This window comes from Manacus candei, unplaced genomic scaffold (assembly GCF_025592945.1).
Source record: "Manacus candei isolate 608988 ecotype Guabito, Panama unplaced genomic scaffold, ASM2559294v1 h1tg000014l, whole genome shotgun sequence".
Taxonomy (NCBI): Eukaryota; Metazoa; Chordata; class Aves; order Passeriformes; family Pipridae; genus Manacus; species Manacus candei.
In genome coordinates, this window is record NW_026138062.1 from 43,094,083 (window position 1) to 43,112,260 (window position 18,178).

Consider the following 18,178-nt stretch of genomic DNA (forward strand, 5'->3'; position numbering starts at 1 on the left):
AAGATTTTGCTCTCCACATTTTTCTGGGTTGTTGTACCCCTCTTTCTTTAGCTGTACACTGCTGAATAAGTTGCCTTAGACATTTCAGTGCCTCAGATGCTTCGTACACCTGGCAGTTTTAATGGCTGGCTTTTGAAGATGGTGACCTCCTTTGTCCAGGTGTCGTGTCTTGCCTAGTAAGCATTACTGTTCTGGCCTCCTAGTCATTTGCTGATTAGTTTTGGCAAAGCAAGATTCATGCTTCTTTGTCCTTTTAATTTTCAATAGTTCTCTGAAATTTTCTAATTCACATTCAATACAAAGCATATTGTGTAATTGTTTTTAATCATATTAATGTGTATGGAATTTACAGCAGTTTCTATTGTAGGACTTTGAGTCATGCATGTGTTTTCCAGTATTTAGTTTATCATTCCTTTTTTGTTTCCTGCTTTTCTTGAACTTGAAATCTGATCTTAAATCTTCAAAAATCTTTTCATCTCCAAGATAACAGATTTCGCAATTAGTCATTAAATTACCAGTGCAATGCATTTACTGAAACTGTCTAGAAATGGTGTTTTGCTGTTGGAGTGTTTTCCCTCTAGGTATCTGAAAGGTTATCATATTCTGATCTCATTTATACCTACTTAAATACAGAAAGACTATGCTAAGGCAGAGGAGACACCTTCCTGTTTGATTCCTGTGTTTAGGATAAAAATCTTGACCCACCTTGTATTAACTTCAGTCTTCATTTCTTGGAGTGGAAGAAGTCACTTCCCTGTGCAGTGATGATTAATAACTCATGCATCCCAAAACAGAAAATTCATTTGAACAAAAGCAGTCTTGTCTCTTTTTATTATGTTTTTTGGAGATGATAATTTGTCTCTAATTTATTTCTTTCTCATAATGCATCTCTGTCAGGGGAGCCATAATAGCAGGAATTTTGTTACTGTAAAATAGCATGATTAGATGCTGATATTTACCGAGTTCTTTGTTTGCATGCTAACAAAAAGTTGACTTCCACTACAAACCTGCATACCTTGAACTTTGTGTGGAAAACAATGTTTGTTTTCTTGGAAAAGTACATTGGCATTAAAAGCTATTTTAGAGCTAAGTTCTTTCTGACACTCCCTATCAGAAAGTGCAGAAGAATATTCTGATCAGTGCCTTATCACTTGGTTATCTTAAGACTTCAGGTTTCATGGAACTGTAGTCCTTAAAGTGTTTCTAGAAGTCTGTGTCTATTTTTTATCTGGAAAAACACTTCAAAAACTGTTGTGATAATGGCATTTCAAGCTAGGCTGGTAGGCTAAAGAATCAGTTTTGAACAATGCATAGAACAGAATTAAAAAGTACATGTGTGTATGGAAATTTAGCAAAATGCCTATTCATAGATGTTCACAAACCATGTAGAGATGATTGTGTTAAGGTGATGAATTGTGGAATGGGATGGAGACAGATTTCTCTCATTCACTGCTATGATGACAGCATATTTATGTCAAACCATGCTTATAGCAGGTCAAATCAGAAGTCTTGCGTGTAGGTCTTTACTTCACTCTGTATCACTTAAAGCTTCTATTTCTTCCAGTATTGTACTTCTGCTTCATCCATGCCTCTCATCTTTTTACAGCAACAGTCCTTTATAGTTTGCCAGTGGCATCAGCTTTGACATGTCATTTGTCCTCATCTCCTAAAAATCACCTTTGCCTGTCCCTACACTCTTTCTATCCATGTGGCCTCTGCCTGTTTTTCATAGATGTCCTTCCACGATTATGGGCTGGGGACAAGGATGTGGATAGGTCTTGACTAGTAAAATAATTTTATTTTTTATTTTAATTCATGCTTCATTATGTCACTAAGATCATGTATTATCTGAAGCAGAAGTAGTCATCATTTAATTTCAAGTTTGCTTTTCCTTTTGTCAGCCTTATGCTTCCTTGTCTGTTAGTCTGTACTTTTTAGTGGGCCAGACTTCTGGAAGCAGCCCCTGTATAACGTAGAGCTCCCAGTTCAGCAAAGTACTTGACCATATGACTAACTTAAAGCATCTATTCAGGACATATGCTTATGTGCTTTGATGATTGCTTTGCCAAGCAATTTTGTGTCTTGCTGGGTAAAATTAGAACAATAATATGCAAAGAATTTGACTATTAGACAGTCATTAATGTACCAATATGGAGTATTTTCTTTTCCAAATGAGCTTTTGCTATACCTTCTCTTTTGTGCATGGAATTTTATAGCAAGGACATTTAAGTGTCGAATAGCTGTGGAAACTTAGTTATGCTACCCAGTAATCATGTGAAAGATCTCTTTATTATTGCAAATGGATAAACTGGAAAGAAAAGGAGTCAAGTATGGAACAATAATAAAGTAAGTGAGATGACTTTTACTCTTTGATTGACATCACTCCAGTACAGCCAGTGCCAAACAAGTGTAACCAAGGAGAATCCAAATAACGTTATTTAGAAGTTTGCAGTCCCAGATGAATTAATGTGCAGATTTTGTTCCAGCAAAGATTTTTGAATGTGAGTATTTCAATCAGAAGAGACTTCAGGAAAAGAGAAAAATGAAATTTATCTGCTCGCTTACAGAGAGGAAGAAAGTGAGATGAGATTTCCCTTTTTATCTTTGCATGGGTTACTTGGGGGGCTAAGTTGGGGGGAGTATTGTGCTCTTGACAAGCAACTGGATCCTGACTTGAGCCCTGCTCCTGCTAAATTTGCTTCCATGTGATCAGCCTTGACGATGCTTCCTTCCTTTTTGCCATGAATCAGCCCACAGAAACAAAGCAGTGATAGAGAATGGGTATCTGATTTATTTTGGTCTGAACTGGCTGCTACTTGCCACTCTACTGGGACACAGGAGAAGTCAGAATTAGCTATGGCCCTTTGAAGAACCTCATGTCACAGCTGTTCTTGGGACCATTCCTCTATCTCAGACTACATGTTTCAGTGCTCTGCGGAGGAACACAGATATTTTTGTCCATCATTGATCTTTGCTTCAACAACCAATGCTCTAAGTGAATGGCATATGCAAAATGCTCATCCTAAGATTATGTTCCCCAGTGCATGGGAAAGAAATCAATAGAAGGAAAGTAGTGCAGTGTCACTGAGAATATTATCGTCCCCAAAATAACAAATGGAAAATAACAAATGGAAACAGGAATCCCCTGGGCATGCAAACTAAGGCAAGCAAGTGCAAACCTCAAATGCAGGAGAAAAAAAGAAGTAATTTTATAATTATTACAGACACTGAATCCCAGCAGCTACTTTTCTGTGGTGGTGGTTGCCTAGAGCAATATGTGGTGGTGTGATAGGAATGGTGGCAGTACTTGGTAGCGTGTTTATGGAAGGCAATGCAACGACTCTCTTGGTGTTATGAGTGCCTGCAGACCCTAAAGGGAATCTGTGGACAAGAAATAAATTATGGGATTTCTATATTTTATTACCTAGGAAGCATCACTTTTCCCTATAGTTCTTTAAATTATATTCTTGTAGAAAATGTGGGGAAATTATGTACAAAAGGTCTGGCAAGAGAGGTAACTAAGCAGCTTTCAGTCACAGAAATAATGAAGAAGATGTTCAAGAAGAGTTTAAATTGTATAATTCAGCAAAGGTGCAGAATTAGGCATTAAAACTAGGAAAAAGTAATTTTTAAATTCTCTGATACAAGAGTGCTAATTCCAAGAGATCTTCTAAGGTGACATTCAACCTTCCCCATATTGTGTTCAGATTTAGGAGTGCTGGGGAGGTTTGTACCAGAGATTGGTGTGGTGATTCACTGAAGCTGGAAAAGTGTATACTTTTATTTAGGAGATACAGAGCACACTTCTGCTATGATGTCCCTCCAAAACATTGACCCAAAACAGACCTTCCCCAAGACATGACGGTTTGGCTTTCTGGATTGGATCAGAATAAAATCTGAAAGGTCTGAAAAATTGAGTATGCTAATGAATTGGGGCCAAGGTAAACCAGCCAATCTGCGTCCCTGATTGACTTAGTTCGACTCTAGGCATCTGAAAATTCCTTCCCAGTTGCTGCCAATTATGGTGAAGATTTCCTTCATGTAGAGCAAGCCCTCTTTTCTCTTCTTAGTGTTTAATATGTCTCCAGGAAGAGTAGGGAGCAGGGTTTTCCTTCCCTGGATATCGGTGATGGTTTGGTGCTGTGTTTCAGTGCAGGTATTTTGCTGTATGTCAAGAGCCTGGTTTTGCTACTTGTGCAATATTATGATTTGGGATCAGGAATTTTCTTTCAGCCCAGATTGGCAATGACTGGGTGGAGAAGAGTTGCTTTTCTTTGTCGTGTGAGGCATTGTTCGCTTCATAGGGCTGGCCTGATTTTTATGTAACATACCCCTGCCTTTGGAGGGACACAGCATATTGATCCCGCCATTCGTTTCTCCTACTGCTTCACTATGGCCATTACAGTGGCAGCTTTTGATCTTCCACTAGGACTAAAATTTGGTAGAAGTGTCCTATAGCGTGGGGGCATGCAGCATCTGTGATTGATGGATCGGTCTGGTCTGATTACACCAATATAAGAGCCACCACACAGAGCTGAGCTCTGTAACGGGCCATGTGGCTGATCCATTCACAGGCTACATGAGAAACTGGGGCTGCTGCTACTTCTTCCTGAACATCTCCATAGCTTCTTCTTGCCCAGGAAGACAGCAACCTGTCTTGCTGTAGTACAAAGCTCACATTGGAAACCTGAGTGAACAAAAAAAGGTTTCATAAGGAAGAGATTTTTCTGGAAGGTTTCTGTCAGAGAAAGATGAAGGTAAAGCCCCAGAGTCGTGCCTTTACTGAAAAACAATCTCAACTGCTGATAGTAGCTGTGTAAATCTACTTAAATGAGAAAACAGTGAAGCATCTTTATTTTCCTCTCTTTCATAACAGAACATTTAGGCACGAAAACCCATAATTTCCAAGTGAGTCACTGGAACAGGGCAGCTTTAAAGGAACCACCATGAAGTTTGCAGCAGGTGAAAGGAGCCAAAAAATGAGATAAGGGTGAGGCATTTTGCGTTCATAACACAGTCAAGAACTTCTGTCAGCTCATGTACAGGTTGTGTTCATGGAGGAGACCATAAAACATGGTGGGGTTTTATGGACTGAATAAAACAGGAGCCCTTAGAACTACACATGGACTCTAAGTCTCTTATCTCATAACTTTATTTCCTTCAAAGGTATTTCTTCTTTAAAGCACATGATTACAAACTGGCTTTTTCAAAATGTACATTACTATTTTGCACAAATTTAAGAAAAAATATATTTATAATTTTTTGCAGTTTGGGTCACTAACTGAATGTGAATAAGTGTGGCAATTCTTCTTTTTTGTCTTTTTCATATCAGAACTGTACATCTCCTTGAAACAAATTATCTAATTACTCCAATGAAGATTTATACCACAATCTATAATAAATAAATAATAAATAATAAATAAAGCCTTTTGCCATATTTTAGCTTGCAGCTTAGACTTGGTAGCTTTACCTTGCCTTTTAGATCCTATAATCTCTACAGCAGGACAAAATTTCTCAGCATGCTTGGAATTGCCAGCCTGTATGTGACCAAATCCAAATCTCACTGAAATTAGTGAGAACACTTTCAATAACTTCGACATGCTAAAGAAGAGGCCCTTTCAGCAAGCATATGATGCCCAAGCTATTTAATCTTTTGTGTCTTTCTAGACATAAAGGCATGATCAGTAACAGGGGGTCTTAGCCATCCTCATGTTGGCACCAGCTACGTGAGTGCCTTGAGAAAGCCACAGTCTAAGTGCCTACCTGCCAAAAAGGCTGTGGGAAGTGCTGCAAAGCCTCTAATGAAAGATGTTGACAGCATCGTCTGCCACTTGACTGCTATTGAAAGTTCAAGTCTACCCTTATGATGGTTAGTCTGATTGCTGTTTTTTGAAGCATTTCAAGTGAGCAGAATTAAAGAAGCCCTTTGAAAGGTCCAAACCAGAGCCTACCCACCACCAGATAACTGCAACAATAATACATCTCATGGTCACCAGAAAGGGGACCCTGCCTCTTTTCCTCTTCTCCCTTGCTCCTGGCATCTATGGCACCAACTGTGACCTTGCAAGGGGCCAAGTCAGACTGTTGACTGCCCCCAAAAATCCACTGGTTTTTACTGGATTAGTCCTCTACTAGTTTACTGAGCTGGTTTAGCTCACAGAGGATTTGTACAGATGCTCGCAAAAAAGAGACAGGACTGTGTGGTTGCTTGCATGAACCTGTGGAGCACATCAGTTTACCTTCAGAGATATGAGAAAAGACTCCTTCTTGAAGGCTTCTCTTTTTCCAGCTCTATTGATTAGTTTGAGATAAGGTGATACCTCTCCCTACAAACTTGCCTGCTTTATCCTTAGACCATCACAACTCCAATATTACTACTCAATAACACATACAGTGATCCCTTCAGCCATTAAAGGAAATCCCCAGGAGCCACCCTGAATGGAATAACCTCTGTGAAGCCTTTTGGAAAGGCTAGTTATTATGTGGAGTGGACAATAAAGGGAAATGAGGTTTACGTTTGCTTATCCAAAAGGCCAGAGAGAGTTCATAGATTATTCTTTGCACAGATAAGCTAGACCTAATGTAAACATTCCTGACTGGAAAGTATCTGCTGTTTGTTTTCCTAACTTTAACCATGTGGCTAGCAAAAGCAGAATAAATGAAATAAAAGACAGGCATTTTAATAATAAAGAACCCAGTCTTTGAAAACTCATGTTACTTCTCCCTGAAAAAAAAAATGTTAAAATTGTCTTTTCTACTCAGTGCACGAAACACATATTGAATTGGCTGCAAACCTTTCTTGTCAGTGAAAACTGGTGAGATTTCAAATCTATCCCAGCAGATACTCTTCATTACACTAGAGCAGAGCAACCTGCTCATTTTAGTTAAAGGATTCCTCCTGTGCCCTTTATGTGTGTAATACTGAAGTTATACTAGGTTTTCTGTGAAAGTGATGGATATTTGTCCGAGGGGGAGCTTGAGGATCAGACGGGAAGGTTCTAATGTTTTGCAATTCTGCTACAGAAAATTCCAAAATCCTTGGTGAATATAAATTAGCATAACACGGCTCTTAAAAATCTCACCCACTACCCATCTGTATCTTTAGATTCATAAATATTTGAGGAAAAAACCCTCTATCTTTTCTGCTAAAGCTGTTTACAGAGTATTTCAAATCAGCTTGTGATTGATTTGTTTGCTCTTCACTGTCTTTTTCAAATCTGACTAGACTTAAGAGTTTGTTTCACCAAAGTCTCAACTCTCCATAGTCAGTTGTTCAACTCTGCCTGGGTATTTCAGAGCTAACAAAAGTGTAGGTTTTTACAATTAATCCTCTCTGATAAAACTTTCCACTAAAAAGGATAGAACTTTGATTTCTATTTTTTCATCAAAAAATTGCAGCATGTTGTAGAAGAGTTGAAAACACAGGGCTGGATGAGGGAAAGGAGGACTGGCATCAGAATGAAAATAGAAGACCTGGCTGTTGGAGCTGGTCTGATGCCACTATGTAGTGATGTTTGTGGTAGCTGCTGTTTCTATGGCAACGCGACAGCGTGATTTACTGCAATAACAGAGAAAGTAAATGCAAAGCTTTTGTTTAACTTTGATGCCACGAGCTATTTGTTGATATTGGGCAGGATGGAGGGAGAAGTCCTTTGGCTTCCAGTTAAGCACGTTGCTAACTTGTCGTAGCTATGAAGAGAAGTCAGTAAAGGGGATCAATGGTGTTCAGATCTCCCTTCTGTGCTCACAGAGCTTGTACACACACGCAGACGTGGCGTGCAATTTCCCTGTGGTGCAGAGGGTATCAGACTTCCCTATGCAGACTGCAGTGCCCATCCACCGCTCGGCTCAGGAGAGCGGCACAGCCGAGGTCACTGGGCAGTCAGTGGCGGGTGCTGGCTCAGGCTTCACACTGGGCTGGGTCTCCAGGTTGAAGGCTAGGTGAGTTACCAGAATAGGGTAACTGGAGACTTAGTTTGCTTCTGGAATATGTCAGCAGGGGTGGGTATGGCACCAGCAGAGCTAAAGAGATGGGTTTATTTGAGTCCATGATGGCTGGAGGGACTTGCTGAAGTGTGATAGTGGTGTGACTGAGGCGGGGAGAAGTGCTACAGTTTGGGAGAGAAAGGAGATCCACCTTTATAATGAGGTCCCTCAAGGATCAGAGGGCTAAGTTGGAGCTTGTGTTGGTAAACAAAAACAGCTTCTGGCCACTGTGGTTGAGATCTGGTCCTCTGTACTGGGTTAGGATGAAGGTTTGGGACAAAGGGGCAAAAAAACATGTTTGCTACCTAGTCCTAGAAGATACACAAGGAAAAAGTAGAGGCTGTTAAGTAATTGTTCCGGGTTTGGAAGACCATTAAGACTGTAATGAAGACTGGAGTTAACATAGAGAGAAAAGTATAGGATCAGGGAGAGTGTGAGACTTCACGTTTAGTTTTGTTGTTGAACCATGCAACATCACAGAACTGGATGAAGGCTGGTTTCAGATGTGGAAGCCATCTTTTGTTTAGTTGTGAAGGAGGTGTGTCTGATTAGAATTAGCATACTGGGTACTGGGGCTGGGCAGCTTGACTGTACCATCAACCCATTTCATCTGAATTTTCCCTTTCTGTCTATCCCTTATGGATGTGCCAAGCCGTAATCACAAAGGAGTGAGATCAGCCAGGACAATCCCAATTGGGAACTGAAGTCCACTGTTGTAGTACTGGCTGTGCCACTGGCTGCAACTGGCTGCCAGTCTCTGTGGGTGCCACTCAGCACCAGAAACAGGCCATGAGCAATCACCTAGTTTCCAGCAGTGCATCCTCCCCTGAAGCTCTTACTTTTCTTGTTTTATGATAGTCCCCCATCTGGGAAAGATAATCCTGAGCCCTTCTTGCCATGGCCTTCTTGCCTGGTTTGAGTACCAGGTAGTGGGGAGGTTCTGGTGAGGCAGTGGCTGCCTTTACTCCCCCAGTGTTTTAAATTCATCCCTCTCTGTTTGATCCTGAGCAATCTCAAGGACAGGAAACTTAGCTAGATAAGCCTCCCATCTACTTCACTAGGACTCTTCATATGTTTTTATTAGTATATTAATATGCCAACTAGCACTGAGCAACTTGAGCCATTGCCATCAGGCCACATAGTTTTCCCAAGCAAGATGGCCCTATGACATCACCCTGATCCTTGACCATCTTAGGGACAGCTCCTGACCCCTGCCATGCAGGTCCACACAGTTAAGCAGAGGTACTGCTGCTCTGAAGCAGTGTTAGTAGGATCCAAGTCAGCCTTTACTGACTCTTGTGAAATATATCTGATGTCTTTACCTTTTTTTCCTGTGTAAATAACATTTATATCAGCAATAAATAGCATTGTTGAAATGACAGAAAGCTTAGGGATAATTATAGGGAAGAACTTACCTGTTTACTACCTTCCTTCTACCTTGCAATTATAGAAGAGTGTTTATTCTTTTTTTAATCTGCAGCAGTTCTTATTCCATAAGACCCTTTTGTGGTGTGTGCTGCCGGAGTGCATTTGTAAAACAAAATTAGCAAAGAGGACACAGATGTTGCTCTCCATTCTCTTTTTAGCCATACAAATTATAAACAATGTCCCTTTATATTAAGATGCACTTTTCTGTCTCATATTGGTTTTAGAGCTGATTCTTTCAGTATGTTTTCTGTTTAGAGCAGCCTGTTCTTGTTTAAATGTCCCCACAACTGTACTCCATGTGAAAACAATGTTGCTTTCACATTCAGTGCACAAATTTCAAATTCATATGTATATTTCAGAACCAGTGCAAGGATAGAGAATTAATAACATCGTAGAGGGCCACAAAAAATGAACAGCACTTTTCTCACTAAAGTCTACACTGAGTCATCAAATGTACTATGACTTGTCTATGAAGAGGTAACAGGTAACATCCCCTAGAGCAAAAATGCCTTCATCATTGTGACCTTGTTAGATGCAAATTAATAGAGAGTCTTAGAGCTGATGGTGGTGGAAGTTGAGTTGTTTTTCACTAAGACTTTTCTGCAATGAATTCTCTCCTACTGGAATACATGGTATTCAAAAGCCTTAGTTCAGATTTCATACCACAGAGATTTTAAACTTTTTTTCTACCCAAGATCAAAAGCAATTATCTGCATTTCTGGTATTGTTTTCTTTTATAACCCAGGTGTGCGGGCATTCTGACTTGTGTCAAATTTTGATTTAGTTGACTCTGGTAGAGAACTGCAAGTAAGAAGATGTATTTGAGTGCTTTCTCCCCCCACCCTCCAAAATCAATAACTAGTTCACATTGGTTTTAATTTAATACATGCTCCCATCAAACATATATTTTAAAGACAAACTGTGTTAAGTTCACTACTCATAGCTTCTGAGTAGACAACAACAGATAACAACACAAAAGTGCATGTGGGAGGGAAGGGGTGCTATAATTGCCCAAAACTGGAAGAAGTTTGTCATAAAACTGTGAACAGCTGTTGTTAAGACTCACTCTGAGCAGAAGAATGCACCTCCTGATGTTTCTGTTCATTCGAGACATTTCTGTGCCACATGGTGCCCATCACACTGAATGCTTTCCCTATGGGCTGAGTAGCTAATAAGACAGAGCAAGCTTTATGTTGAACAGTGAGATATCTTGAGTCAGCATGTCATATGCAGTAAAAAACTATGGACTTGAGTGGTGAAAATGAATTTAAGATACTACAGATTCCCGATAAAATTTTCTCCAGCAGTGAGCATCATACAAAAAAAATTAAATTGTCCTGCCTGATAGGTTTTGGTTGGTTGTTTGTTTTGTTTTGTTTTAATTTGGGGAACACGATATTCTGTGGGGCTTTGACATGTTATACAGTAGGACTTGAACTGGATTTTTTAGATTTTTGGGGGGGATTAAATTGCAGTTTGTGTTTTTAGTGGTGACTTTTGGATTTATCTCAAAGTTAGAATTGAGAATGTTGCTGTTATTGCTGGACTTATGTGGAGCTTTATTAAAATAGAAACTTGCAGGAGGTAGGGTATTAGTCTGTAATAGATCTTAAAACTGGGAATCCGGTCTCATGTTTGATAAACTGAAGAGATTGATTGAGGATAGGCCAGAGATAAACAATGATCTTCTTGATGTACTGTGATGGATTTATCTGTGTTATCAATGTTGAAGCTAATGCAACCAAAAAATCAGCAGCCATGAATAATTTTGGAGAAAGGTTTAATTTTACCTTTCCACTTCTAGGCAGCATACTTCAGTTGTAAATTTGTAGAATTTTTCAGTTGTAAAATTGCAGAAAACACACTCTAAAGAAGATCATAACCTGAGAGTACTTTCTACTTCATTATTTGAAGTATGAGACTATTTTCCCTGCACACTCTTCAATCTTTCTCCAAGTTTGGCAAGATGAAACATTTCCAGACCCAAAGCAGCCATTTTACAACCAACAGCTGCCTCTCCCTAGTCCAGCTGGCAAGCACCTTCCCTTCTGCCTTTCTCTTTTTTTATTGCTGATAGGTTTTGTCTCATTTTATCTCCTGAAAACAATTAGACAGTCATCAAATGGCAGTCCTTCCATTCTGTGTTGGGACTGGACTCTGGTGAAAGGTCAAACCATTTCCAAGCGTCCTCTTTCACATACAGCCTTCCTTTGAAGCAGCCCTCAAAAAATAATCCAAATGCGGGCAAGACATTTGCAGCTGGCTTATATGAAGGAGCATTCATTATGTGTGTGTGTGAGACAGTTTATACAGCTCTCTTCACGAGGAGAGAACAGGAGCTGGAAGAGATCCAGTTGGTGCCTTGTGAATCTTGTCATGGCTAAGTCAAGTCCTTCCCCTTTGTCTTCATCCTGTGCCTCCTTTACTTTTGCTTCATTCCAAACTCTAAGCCTTATGTTCTTCCAGCTCACTGTCATGCAAACCTCTCACTTGCACTGCCAACTTTTGGATGAGATGTACTGTGCCTCAGTAGTGCCTATCCTTCTGCATCAACTCTCAAGGAAGCTGAAACAACTGACTCCTGCAGCCATCTAGAGAAAGGAGAGAGAAGGTACCAGCCACAGCACTCTGAAATCAATGGATTCATATACAAGGATATGAAAAGCATTGAAATGGCACAGGGCTTGCAAACATTTCATCACCGCACAGCAAGAGGTACTACTCTCCTTTGTAAAGACCAGGCATTTGTTACTTGCTTAGAACAGTTTATCAATGAAACAGCAACTGGGCTTTTTTCATTTCGCTGCTCAACCCAATGTCATGGCCACTGGTTTTTTGCCCCTTATATTTTTAGCATTGGGAGTTAGTAACCAAAAAGTATTCAGGGGTGTAAGATAAAAATGTGGGACCCAAGAAACATGTTCAGTGTCTGCCTCTGTGCAGATTTCCTTCAAACTTTTTAAGGAGAAAAGTGTTCAGGTCCTCAGTATTTTTTAATGTTTTGTTGCAGCAGCTGGGATAAAACCTGCAGTCATCCTGAGGCTTCAGCATTGATTTTGGCACAGATAGAATTTTACTTTCTGTGTATCTAAACCACAGCTGAACATCTGGAAAATAGGGGACCTTTCATTCCTATTTTGTCTTTTAGATCATCAACTATTCAAGGCATTTTCTTACAAACTAATCTAACAAAAGCCTGCCCCAGCCCAGCCACAAGGCAGGAGATTGTTATTAGTGCTGCTTCTGACAGCCTGGCAAAGAGAACAGTAATGTAATGAAGAGGTGAGAACAGGTGGGTATTTTGACTCACTGGTTGCTTTGTATACCTAGGCTGAAATTTTCAAAAAGTGTGGAAGAACTGTTCCCTAAATACTCATTTTGTTTATCAAGTGTATTGGAAGGATAAAAGCAAAATTTGATCTGTGTGTGTGGGCACACAGGCAGGCGCACACACACAGACATGCGTGCCTTGGAATCTGTTTGCAGTACCATAATGAAGCAAACTCCTGGAGCTGAACTCTAGATCCTCGGGGGAAATACTGTCTTTGCTGAGAAGAAACATTTCATTTTTGAGTCTAAGTGAGAAGGCTGATAGCAGCTGTACTGAAGAGCCTGCCTTTTGAATAAACACTGACTTGCTTATCCAAAAGGCAGTAAAATCACCTTTGGTTTGATGGATTCAGCTGCAGCATTGAGTAATGAGCTGAAAAATAACATTGTACAGACCTGTCAAAGCACCTCTGCATGATCAGACTCGGCATTACATGAGCTGACAGCAGACTATGGTGGGAAGTCACCCACTGACAAACAGGAACAGGAGTTGTGGTCGTATTTCCACCAGCATCATGCAGCTGGGGACAGACATTGCTGGGCTGTGCCCAACTGGCCACCATCCCTGTCCCTGCTCTGCTCTTCTTGCTGGACACTGTAGGACAGTGCCATGTTGGGGAGGGCACTACCCTGTCCCTCACCATCACCCTGGACCCCCAGCTCACCTGCCCTCACCTGTCAAGGTGCAGTCTGGTGGGCACACTCTGCCACATCCTTTTTCAAAACACAAGGATAATTCCTTGTGATCTTGCAGGTTCGGGTGAAAACCAATGCTGTGCTGCAGACATGACTGCAGTGTGAACCCAGGTGCCTGGCAGCAGTCCCTGATGTGTCCTGCCCCAGAGGAGCAAAGCAAACAGGGACCTGGAGAAAGGTTTTTGTGTCTGCAAACTGATTCACTTTTCCAACTGCAGAAAAAGATGTAAAGACAAGGAAGTTGACCCAAAAAATAAGTATTGCCTCTACCTATAAAGCATATCTTGTCTAGGTCCTTAAGCTATCAAGGCTACAACAACATTATCAATAAATGCACCTGTGTTTCCCTGCATAGACATTTTATAAAATCTTTTTTCTTTGTGTGAGTTTCCTCCCTACAGAACCAGAAACTTAATTCAAAACAGACACAGGAATAATGGGATGCAGTCTCTGCAGAGAAGCCAAGGTGACCCTTTATATAATCTTTAAAACCTCAGAAAATTAGACATTTCTTTTGCCTTGTGAGGACTGAAGCCCTGAAGACCTGATCCCTAATATGGATGACACACTTGAGAAGTGTGAACATGACTTAAATTGATCATAGGCACTCCATGTTAGGCTGTGCTGGAATAGTTTGCTGTCATGCTTCATTTTAGGGCTCTGTGCACGGGTAGTTTATAGAAGCTTATCTGATGATTATTGTCTGTTATAAACATGCAGGGATATGTTAAACATGTTACACATATTATAGATAGTATTATAGATAGATGCAAGCCACTGCTATAGGTAACCTATTGGACTGCTAGTCTTTGTAAAAAAACACCATAGCAGCTCATTAAAAGTGAACATACCATGAAGGGTGACCCAGCTTGCCCTAGGATGGGGATGATCTCGTCACAGATGTTTCAGATAAACTCTCTATATCTGTCAACATGTTTCAATGTTTGCTCAACAGTTGTCCTATTAGCGCTCACATAAACCTTTTGTGCTTACCTACTTGCTTTTGGTGGGCAAAATAAGTTTCACTTGGCTTTATTTACTGCAATGTCCTTGAAATCCCCCCACTGTCTATGTACAGTCTCCCATGTTCCAGAGACACCACGCAGAGTTAGTCTGCAGGGTTGTGTGCATGTAGCAAAGGTCAGCCTGGGGCAGAATCCTCCAGCCACCTCTGGTCAAGGTGAAGCAGGTGTCAGGAGGAGCTGATAGCTTGTCCCCAACAGCAGAGCTCTCCACAGGCAGCGTTGCAACAGGAAAAGCAGCACCACCATGGCAAGCACCATGACTGTCCTCCATCCAGTTTCCAGGCACTGCTTATGCACAGGCTCTTTAATTCTGACTAAGAAGAAGCTCCTGGACTCTCTTCTCATGAGAAACCCCACTTCTGTCCAGTCCATTGCTGGTCTGCTGTCTTGGATTCCCTCTTGTTTAATCCCAGTCTGGCCCCAGCACCCTGGCTTGCCTCTCCCCAGCAGTCAGTGTGCCATATGATGGGGGGGCTGTGGGTTCAAAGTCCTCAGGAAGTCTAGAGTTTATGTCACCTGCTTCCTGGGCATGTTTTGTAACCCGTACTGTGAAAGATGCCTGTCTCCATGCCCTCACAGGGAATGTATGAAATTAAGAGTCTCAGCCTCATCAACAAATCTGAACCCAAGGAAAGGTGAGATTTCAGAGACAACCCACTTCTCAGCAGTGGTGATGGCCTGAATCTCTGCTCAGTGTGTCAACTCTGGAGCTGCTGAGCTTTAGCATCTCCCTTTCATGTATAGGGAAGAGTCATGAATATACATTCATAACTGGGGTGCCTACGTCAGCTCTAGATATCACTTGGATGCTTAAAGCTTTATTGCTGCCACAGACATTTACCTTGAATGACTTTTACATGAGGTACGAACAGAGAACTATCCCCAATACCAGCTCCCTCCCCATCAGCCTGTCTCCTCACTGGACAGGGAACTCAGGACAATATTTTGTATTCCCTTGGGTTCCTCTTAAACACTGCTGGTCTCTTCCTTGGAGCCCATCTCAAGCATCTCAGTGGTTGCCACATGAGCACAGCACAGTCCAGACTGAAGCTGGTCCTGACTTAGTCAGGAGGTGGGACCAGAATATCTACAGGGGTTCCTCCTAACCTGCATTTTTCCCCCTGATCAATGAAGAAATGCCTATAGCAGAAGCGATGCTGGGGCCAGACTGTGACCTGCACTGTAATGTCAAAGCAAAGCCCAGATAAAAGTTCATCTGTGCTTCTGAGATTAGGATCCAAATTCTTTTTTTTTTAAAGAACAGTGTAATACCTCATTGTTACAAAACCTGAGAGCACTGTCAGACAAACCCTGCTATGTAGCAGGATATCAATATTATCACTGATAATAAAGTTACAAAAGCACAATTGATAAGGAAAAGCCCAAATTCCACTCAAGTATTGATTGCCATGGATTTATTCTGGATATGCCAGCATATTTGAAATGACTCGGTTTTTCCGGCTATCTAATATACAATAAAATCTCTACCATTTTTTTAATTTATTTTTTAGCTATTTGTAATCAAAACCTACAGGAAGCAAAATAGTCATCGCAATTGTTAGGGAATCTGTGGCACATCCAGATCTTGAAAAATAAATGTTTTGCAAGTGCCCTATATATCCCAGATGTGGGTTGACAGAAAGTGTAGAGTCAGCACCAAATTTAACTTGTGCTGCCTTCTCCCTGGGAAATACCTGCCAGGGACTCACACATGTGTATTAAGGTACCTCTTGCTCACATACGCTGGTCTGTCAAAGTTCCAGCAGCGTGGCATGAGAAGATGTCATCTCTCCAGGCATTTTGGGATTCATAGATTAACAACCACACCTTGAAATACCACCCTCTCATGAGCCAGGCAGCCAGTCAAGATCCTGCAGCATGCTTTCATGTGTGGTCAGTATGCAACTCTAATTTATGAGCGAGTGCTGCTCTTTGTACTGATCACAGATGCCTGTCTGCTTTTGACAGCACGATCTCATTGCTGTTTAAATGAAAGATGACTGTTATGCTATACTACTGGTAACCAGGAAAACTATGGTAGAATGTGAAGTGATCCAGAGCCAGGAGTTATTCTCCATCATAAAATCCTCTCTGGCAGGCTTGTGGGATGCTATCATCTACCAGAGGTGCAATTCCAACAATATACTGAGGCAGGAGCCAGTACTTAGGTCCCTCTGGGCAACACTGTGCAAAGCAAACAGCAGCAGCAGCCTGGCAGCCTTTCCTGAATGAGCACAAGGAGGCAGGTTGTAGAGTTGTTTTTGAACAAAGAGATAGTGAGAGTTCTGAGACAGGAAAGCCAAGTTTTGCAAACCAGTACAGTGTGTTCTGAAAAGCAGTAAACATCATTAAAATGATTTAATGATTTTTTATATGTACGTGCTACCTTCCTTCTGGCCAGACTATAACTGCGTGTCTCCCATGTTCCTACAAGAAACTGGGCACTACTTTGTCTTTTGCATCCATCCTTCTCATGCTTTTGTCTCTTTGGTTTCTAGCCAGTGTGCACCTTTTTCCCTCTTCCTCTAAATAATTCTCCGTAAGAGCTTCCTGGCTGTACAGCAACAAGCATAGAAGTAAGAGGTGGTCTCAGAGTGGAAAAATGATCTCCCACAGAATGCTCCAACTCTAGTGAAGCTGTAAAAAGCTACCCTACTAAAGATGTTCCCAAAGATTTGCTCAGCATGATAACACAAGGCTGAGAGCCAAGAGTGAGGTAATCCACTAATTACTTTACCAACACAATAGCTGAGCCAAAAGCAGAATGCAAAGCAAAACACTTAAAATTAAAACTTTATCAAACTTCAGAGTGCTCTGATCAGGATGTGAAGACACGTCTGCCCATTGCCTCACTATACCTCCATTATAATGATGCTCTTCTCATCAGGGAGGCAGGTTCACTAAAGGCCTAGGAGAGCTACCTCAGCATCAGGAAGGGGAAAAAGAAGCTCATTCAACTCCCACCCCCATGTAAGTGTAAGTCTTTGGGTACTAAGCACTGATAGCCTTTGCAGTGAGGGAAAATGGTACCTGGATTGTGTCTTAGAACTGATAGTGTTGTGCCTTTGCAGGGTATGTTTTGGTTTTCCTCTTCCTCATGTTTCTACAAGTGTATTGGAGAGAGTCACCACTTCGTGGTGGGTTTAGTTTGGCCTTGCAATGAGCAGGAGGATCATCCCATACTCTTGTGCCTAGAGTTCTTGTCCTCATGAGGTGAAGATTGTCATCCTCTGCTGATATAACATCAAGTAAATAGAATTGTGCCAATTGATAGCAACTGCAGATCGAACCCAAAGCTTACAGCTAACCTTTGTGTTTGGAAAAATAGAGTCTAAACGGACTCTGAGTCCTCTTCTGGATTTCTAATTCTTCTCCAGAAGATAATGGCCAATCTACTGTGTAGTATGTATCCTTAAGTGTTCTAGGATGAAAGAGAAAATATAAATTAATTTATGCACCTGCACAGGACTTTTTTTCATATGTGGGATATGCCTCAGTTGGGCACCAAGGAATTTGTAATTGCATTAAGACCATCACATTAGATATTCCCTTGCCTGAGTCATCTGCAAAACCTGAACCTCTAGACGTGCTCCGGTCACACACCCCCTTTTCCTTCGGTCTTTGCAGCTTCTCTCCTGGGTCATTCCTTCTAGAAGGATCAGGGTTAAGAGGCTGGACCCCACCTCTCTCATTGGTCTGGAGTTGGACCCCAT

General features: G+C 41.2%; 1 protein-coding gene across 7 annotated transcripts in view; it reads left to right on the forward strand.

Moving 5' to 3' along the window:
* Positions 1–18,178, forward strand: part of FAM76B (family with sequence similarity 76 member B) — a 51,057-nt gene that overhangs the window by 26,905 nt on the left and 5,974 nt on the right. The window contains exons 11-12 of one of the 7 annotated variants that reach the window (XR_007903297.1): positions 4,877–4,990; positions 12,563–12,706. The exons of 4 other annotated variants lie outside the window; for them this stretch is intronic. Coding sequence is in view for 2 of the 3 variants with exons in the window: in XM_051780152.1 (XP_051636112.1) it covers positions 12,563–12,598 (36 nt within the window). In the remaining variant the exon portion in view is untranslated. Of the gene's footprint in view, positions 1–4,876; positions 5,165–12,562; positions 12,707–18,178 lie in introns of those variants that run through there. 2 more of the 7 variants (XM_051780152.1, XM_051780154.1) reach the window with 2 other exon arrangements.